The sequence below is a fragment of the Myodes glareolus genome, chromosome 11 (genome assembly GCF_982192425.1).
Source record: "Myodes glareolus chromosome 11, mMyoGla1.1, whole genome shotgun sequence".
NCBI lineage: Eukaryota > Metazoa > Chordata > Mammalia > Rodentia > Cricetidae > Myodes > Myodes glareolus.
The window spans coordinates 87,615,658-87,621,624 of NC_142036.1; the positions used below are offsets into that span (position 1 = coordinate 87,615,658).

The 5,967-nt window shown below is 51.1% G+C and overlaps 1 protein-coding gene across 1 annotated transcript; it reads right to left on the reverse strand.

The window, feature by feature from the left end:
- Positions 1–2,184: 2,184 nt before the first annotated feature.
- On the reverse strand, positions 2,185–4,147 carry Twist1 (twist family bHLH transcription factor 1). Its single transcript, XM_048415662.2, has 2 exons — positions 3,350–4,147; positions 2,185–2,846 (listed from the first exon to the last, which is right to left on the reverse strand). The coding sequence occupies exon 1, from the start codon at positions 4,006–4,008 to the stop codon at positions 3,391–3,393; it is 618 nt and encodes a 205-aa protein (XP_048271619.2). The 5' UTR covers positions 4,009–4,147; the 3' UTR covers positions 2,185–2,846; positions 3,350–3,390.
- Positions 4,148–5,967: the final 1,820 nt, after the last annotated feature.

The window sequence follows — 5,967 nt, forward strand, 5'->3', positions numbered from 1 at the left end:
GATCTGCAACGGTGCCCTGGATTATCTGTGCATTGCTTAACATGTACATATATGCACGGAACCCAGACATGTGTGCATGAGCACACTTAACTGTTATGATTGAAGACTTAACAATTAGAGGAAGTTAAAAACAAGATAAAAACAACTATCTTCACAGTAAAAAAAAAAAATACAATTCCTCAGATGGAAGACCATTTAATACAATTCTTCCTCCTAGCCAGAGCATTGTGGTTGGGGGACAAAGACAGGAGTCCAGGAATATTACATGATAAGATTTTGCATCTCCGCGATGAAACCATGAAACGGGTAATTTATCCAACATGTACGTTAAACAAAGGTAACTAAAATAAGACACTGGAATAAAATGAGAATAATGGGGGCGGGCGGTGAACAAACAGGTCGTTTTTACAATGAAGAATGGAGCATTTTATGTTGCAGTAGTGGAGGTGTTATTGTACACACAACCTTGCAAGCTGGAGATAACATTCTAGACAACAATCTCTACCACAAGGCCGCCTCACTTAAATAAAACTACTTATGAGCTTTCCAAAAACGTTTGTCTATCTTACAAAAGTCCAAGAGAAAATATTATCTTTATTTTTCTATTACTGTTAATATGACAACTGCCTTTCCCCAGTTTTTATGAAAAAAATAGAAATAAAGAAGGAAAGGTAACAACTCTTGTCTGAAGCATCAGCTTATACACCCGGGTTAGGGGAGCATTTACCTTCTCAGTCATGATGGATTTCCACCCTGCTGTACATGAAGACATCTGAAAGAAGAGCCAGACCAGGCTAGTGAGCATGGAAGCTCCTTCCAGAGCATCTGGAAAATGGACATGCTGGGGTGATGCACGTTAAGACTGATTTGCCATCTTGGTCTTCTCTCTGGTCCTTTTAGGACACCGTCTTTACATGTCTACCTTACACGATGCAACCCACAAATACCCTAGAGATACCCCACACAGAGTCACCTTGTCTGTTCACTGTAAAGGGTAACCAAAAATTTTAAAATAGAATAGAGAAATAAGAACCAGTAACACCCCATGCGTTCACTGATATTTTAATGTGACTCAATGCTACAGGCTCCTTATTATAAAAATATTTCTAAAATATTCGCAATAATTAATGCATACGGCTGTCCTGTCGGTATTTGGCACTGCTGAGTGAAAAGGGAAAGAAAAACCATGGGGGGAAAAAATCCCGACCCCAGTTAAGGAAATGCAGCCTGTTTGGAGACACTAGCCTATGTGAGCTACTGTGTGAATAGGCACCAGAAACATTTCCAACTCGAAAACGCCTCTATTTACACATGACTTGCTGAGCTGATGAAAATTGAAAAACTAAACTTAAAAAAATCACTAGTCATTAAAAAAACCCATGTTTTTGTCCCAGTAATATCCTGAAATAAAAATCCAGCTCCATCCGTCATACTTTGACAGAGCTTCAGGTGTGTGTGTGCATGCGTGTGTGTTTGTGTGTGTGCACACGCGTGTGCATGGTACTGACTGAAGGGTGAAGAGCTGTAGCATTTAACAATGGTAACTGTTCCAGCAGTTGCTAAGGACACCTAAAATCTAGATGTTTATTTTTACTCCACCGAAGTGTATTCTTTACATATATATCAGGGGCACGTTTCCCAGGGGGTAACATTAATACAGCAACCTCTTTTCCTTTTTAATCAGCATGGCACTGGGCATCATTCATTCACTCCAGAGGGGACTAAATCACAGAACGATCTCCCTTTGAATTAAATTTTTTACACACATTTAAACATAACATATATAATATATGTAGTTTTCATTAACACAGTGGCCTTTCACCAAAATAAGCCTTTTTTTTAAAAAAAGGAAGGACATAGTAGCAAGGAAATAATATTGTTTTCGCATGGCTTACTAGAATGCTTTAGTCCAGACTGTAAGCAAGGGGTACTTGGTAGCAAATCTGTTCAATTCGACCTAAGAATTGGGGAGGCAATGAGCCCCGCTGAACGCCAAGCTGTAATAATAATAGAGCTGTCCTTTAATAGTGTGGCTGTCTCTGTCAGTAGCAGGTTTATTTGAGGTTTTCACGTCTTTGTTTATACTGGTGCCCCACTCCCTCCTGAACATCCCTAGAGTTAAACAAACAAGTATTTACCACCAACTTCATTCTGAGTTTTAAAAATATAGACCAAACTTTAAAATTCTTAAAATTTTTCAATCATATTTATTTATTGCAGAAAAATAATATACAAAAGATATTTACAAAACAGTCATAAAAATATGAATGCATTTAGACACCGGATCTATTTGCATTTTACCATGGGTCATCAATAAATAAATAGAATGTTGTCTTTTGTATCTTATGTTTTCCTTTTCCCTCAGAGGAAGTAATTTTTTTTAAGGAATTCACTGACTATGGTTTTGTAGGCCAGTTTGATCCCAGCGTTTTTATTTCTAAAGGTCTTGTTAAAATTCCTCTGATTGTTACCATTTTAAAATGGAGAAAGTCCACAGTGATGCCTTTGCTCTCAGTGGCTGAAATAGTACGACCTCTTGAGAATGCATGCATAAAAAAAATAAAACATTCTTCGTCAAAAGGTGGGGTAGAGGGGGACACAAACAATGGTTCAGACTTCTATCAGAATGCAGAGGTGTGAGGGTGGTGCCTCTCTGGGGATCTCGGTCCACCGGGCCTGTCTGGCTTTCTCTTTTAAAAGTGTGCCCCACGCCCTGATTCTTTTGAATTTGGGTTCTGCTCTTCTAAGTTTCCAAGAAAATCTTTGTCATATAGATTTATTTTTAGTTATCCAGCTCCAGAGTTCTCTAGACTGTCCATTTTCTCCTTCTCTGGAAACAATGACATCTGCAAAAACCCAGAAGGGGAAAGTTGGTTATTGTGGATGTCTCTGCGACTGTTTTCTAAGACCGCTAAGCTTGGTTATCACTACCAGCGAGAATTTTCGCTGAACAACCTGGAAGGATTTCAGCCCAAGGGCAAGAGGAAGTGGGTGGGCGGAAAGGAGGGGGTGGAATTTGGAAACATTTGTTTTAAGAAGGGAATTCTGAAGACGAAAGAAAGCGGGGGGAGGGCTAGCTCTGGGCACAAGTCCCTTATTCTTGACTTTCTCAAGTCTGTGTCACGCACACTCCCGCACACGCTCACCTCTCTCAAGGGTACACTCCTCCCCGACCCGGACCTGTTTCCCCAGTGGGGACTGAACTACCTGCCAGAGACACGGGTTGGGGGATGGGGTGGCGGTGCCTGGCTAGGTAGAGGGCAGCAAGGAAAGTGGGGTCACCCAGAGCAGCGGCGAGGTGACCAGGGAGCCCAGGCCTGGCCCGAGCGACCCGGGAGTGGGTCCTTACCTAGGTCTCCGGCCTGCCGAGGGGGTGGGGAGCTCCGCCTGCTAGTGGGACGCAGACATGGACCAGGCCCCCTCCATCCTCCAGACCGAGAAGGCGTAGCTGAGCCGCTCGTGGGCCACATAGCTGCAGCTTGCCATCTTGGAGTCCAGCTCGTCGCTCTGCAGGACCTGGTACAGGAAGTCGATGTACCTGGCCGCCAGTTTGAGGGTCTGAATCTTGCTCAGCTTGTCCGAGGGCAGCGTGGGGATGATCTTGCGCAGCGCGGCGAACGCCTCGTTCAGCGACTGCGTGCGCTGGCGCTCCCGCACGTTGGCCATGACCCGCTGTGTCTGCAGCTCCTCGTACGACTGCGGGCTCCCGCCTCCGCTGCTGCTGCCGCCGCCACCGCCGCCCGCGCTGCCGCCGCCGCCGCCGCCACCGCTCGCAGACTTCTTGCCGCGCTTGCCCTGGGCCGGGCTGCCCGGCTCGTCGCCACCTCCGACGACCCCGCCCGTGGCCCCGCCGGGCCCCGCGCTGCCGCCCGCGCTGCGCCGGCTGCTGCGCCGCTTGCGAGCCCCGCGCTTGCCGCTTGCCGGCTGCTGCCGGTCCGGCTCCTCCTCGCTGTTGCTCAGGCTGTCGTCGGCCGGCGAGACTGGCGAGCTGGACACGTCCTGCATCATCTCGCGGGCGGCGACGTGCGGCCTCGCGGAGCCGGGAAAGGGGGAGGGGGAAGAGCAGAGGAGCGGGGCGCCTTAGCCCGCCAGCTTCCCCGCGCACGGCGCCGGCCCGGGCGGTGCGGCCCGGAGGACGCAGGGAGGAGGGATGGGGGGGAAACCTCCGCGGGGAGGGCGCTGGAGGCGGGGAGGGAGGCGGGCGGGGGAGGGGACGGTGTGGAGGGCCCCGAGGTCCAAAAAGAAGGCGCCCGACGGCCGCACGCGCGCCCTGCTCGCCCTGGCGCAGCCCGTGCCGGTGCTGGCGAGCCCGCGAGGTGTCTGGGAGTCGGGCGCGGGCTGCGGGCTTGGCGGCTCTTATACCTCCGTGCGGGCGGAAAGTTTGGGGGGCAGCGGTGTCATTGGCCTGACGTGGGGAGGAGGGACTTTTCCAAGTTTTATAGGAAAGTTTCCGCTTTCCAGCCCCCCTCCCCCGGCCCGGCCCCCCTTCCTCGGGGTCTAACAATTCGTCCTCCGAACCATTCAAAACCGACCTGGCCCGGGCGGCCAGCCTCTGCGCCCGCCTCCCTACTCACCCCACCCCCCCACCCCGCAAGCTCTCCCCCTCTGCTGTGAGGCGGCCGCGGGGCGATTTCCTTCCGCGCCCGATCGCGCGCCCAGCGCCCCCCGCACCCGAGCGCAGCACGGCCAGCAGGCAGAGGGGCCTGTCCAGGCTGCTGCCCCCCCCACGGGGGGGGGGAGTGGCTGTGACAGCGGCGAGCGACCTCGACGCACTGGGTGAAGTCTCATCCCTCCCGGGATCCTTCAGAGTCCTCAGGGCGGCCCGGTTGGGGATGGCTGGGGCCCAAGTTGAGTGGCAAGAAAAGTGTCCATCTCCGAGTCCATCCAATAGTCAGGTAGAGGAAATCCCTAGTCCCTGGGGATCCATGGCCACTGCCAGGTCCTGAAGTCCCAGAGTAGTTCTGAAGACGTGGCCACACCTCGGGGGATGTGGATCTGTGCCCCAGCCTGCCGTCTCACCCCTTCTGGAGAAACAGCTGGGCTCTCCTTTCCTGCTAAGGCGACCCAATCTAAAGTTTCCTTGCTCTCCAGAGACTGAGCCTCCGAAGGTGCTGGAAGGAGGCTGAAGTTCATTCTTCTACAGAGACAAGCCTCGTCCTTATGAAGGGAGGAGAAGCAAGGAAGGGTAGAGCAGCCTTCCCGTTGGCCCCAAGGCCCCACGCTGGAGCTCAAGGTGGAGAACTTGTGACCATTTCATCACCGCCGCCGTTACTCCCAAATCAGGCCCTGAGTAGTAATGTTGGGTAGTCAGTGTATAAAATTTTAAGGTGTGTGTGTGTGTGTGTGTGTGTGTGTGTGTGTGTGTGTGTGTAGTCAGAACTCGACATCGTTTACAGAGCTGCCTGGTCCGAGTGCAGCATCCCAGGTCATCTTCCTAGCAGGTCCCGTGAGTAGTTATGCCTCAAATGCATTTTGATCCTTCAGCCATGTTTGGCGATGCAAGCATGTCCACCTAACACGTAAAAACCCAAGAGCTCCAAAGAGTATTCTGGCAAACTGGAAGCTGCGAGGTTGATGAGCAAGAAGAGGAGCGGCTGTAGGAGGGAAGCCTGCAACACTTTTCTTTTCTTTTTCCTTCTTTCTTTCTTTCTTTTTTTCTTTCTTTCTTTCTTTTTTTTAAAGGATGAGGGGTTAGGGGTCGGTTCATGATGATCTCTTTCTACTCAAAAAAGGCAATTCTGGGTCCTAAGGCAGTAAGTAGCCAGAGTTCAGGGGCAGAGTTTACAGGCTCAGAGATCAGCGCCTCGAGCTCCTGCACTGCTCCCTAGCTGAGGGCCTGGCCCAGGATCCCCGGGTCAATCCCCTGGGGAAATGCTAGCTCAGCAAGTGCCCCTTTCTGGGTTGGGCTAAAGGTCGCGGCCACCGACTTCCTGAGAAGCTGGAGGCCGGAGCCCCTGCCACGCAGGG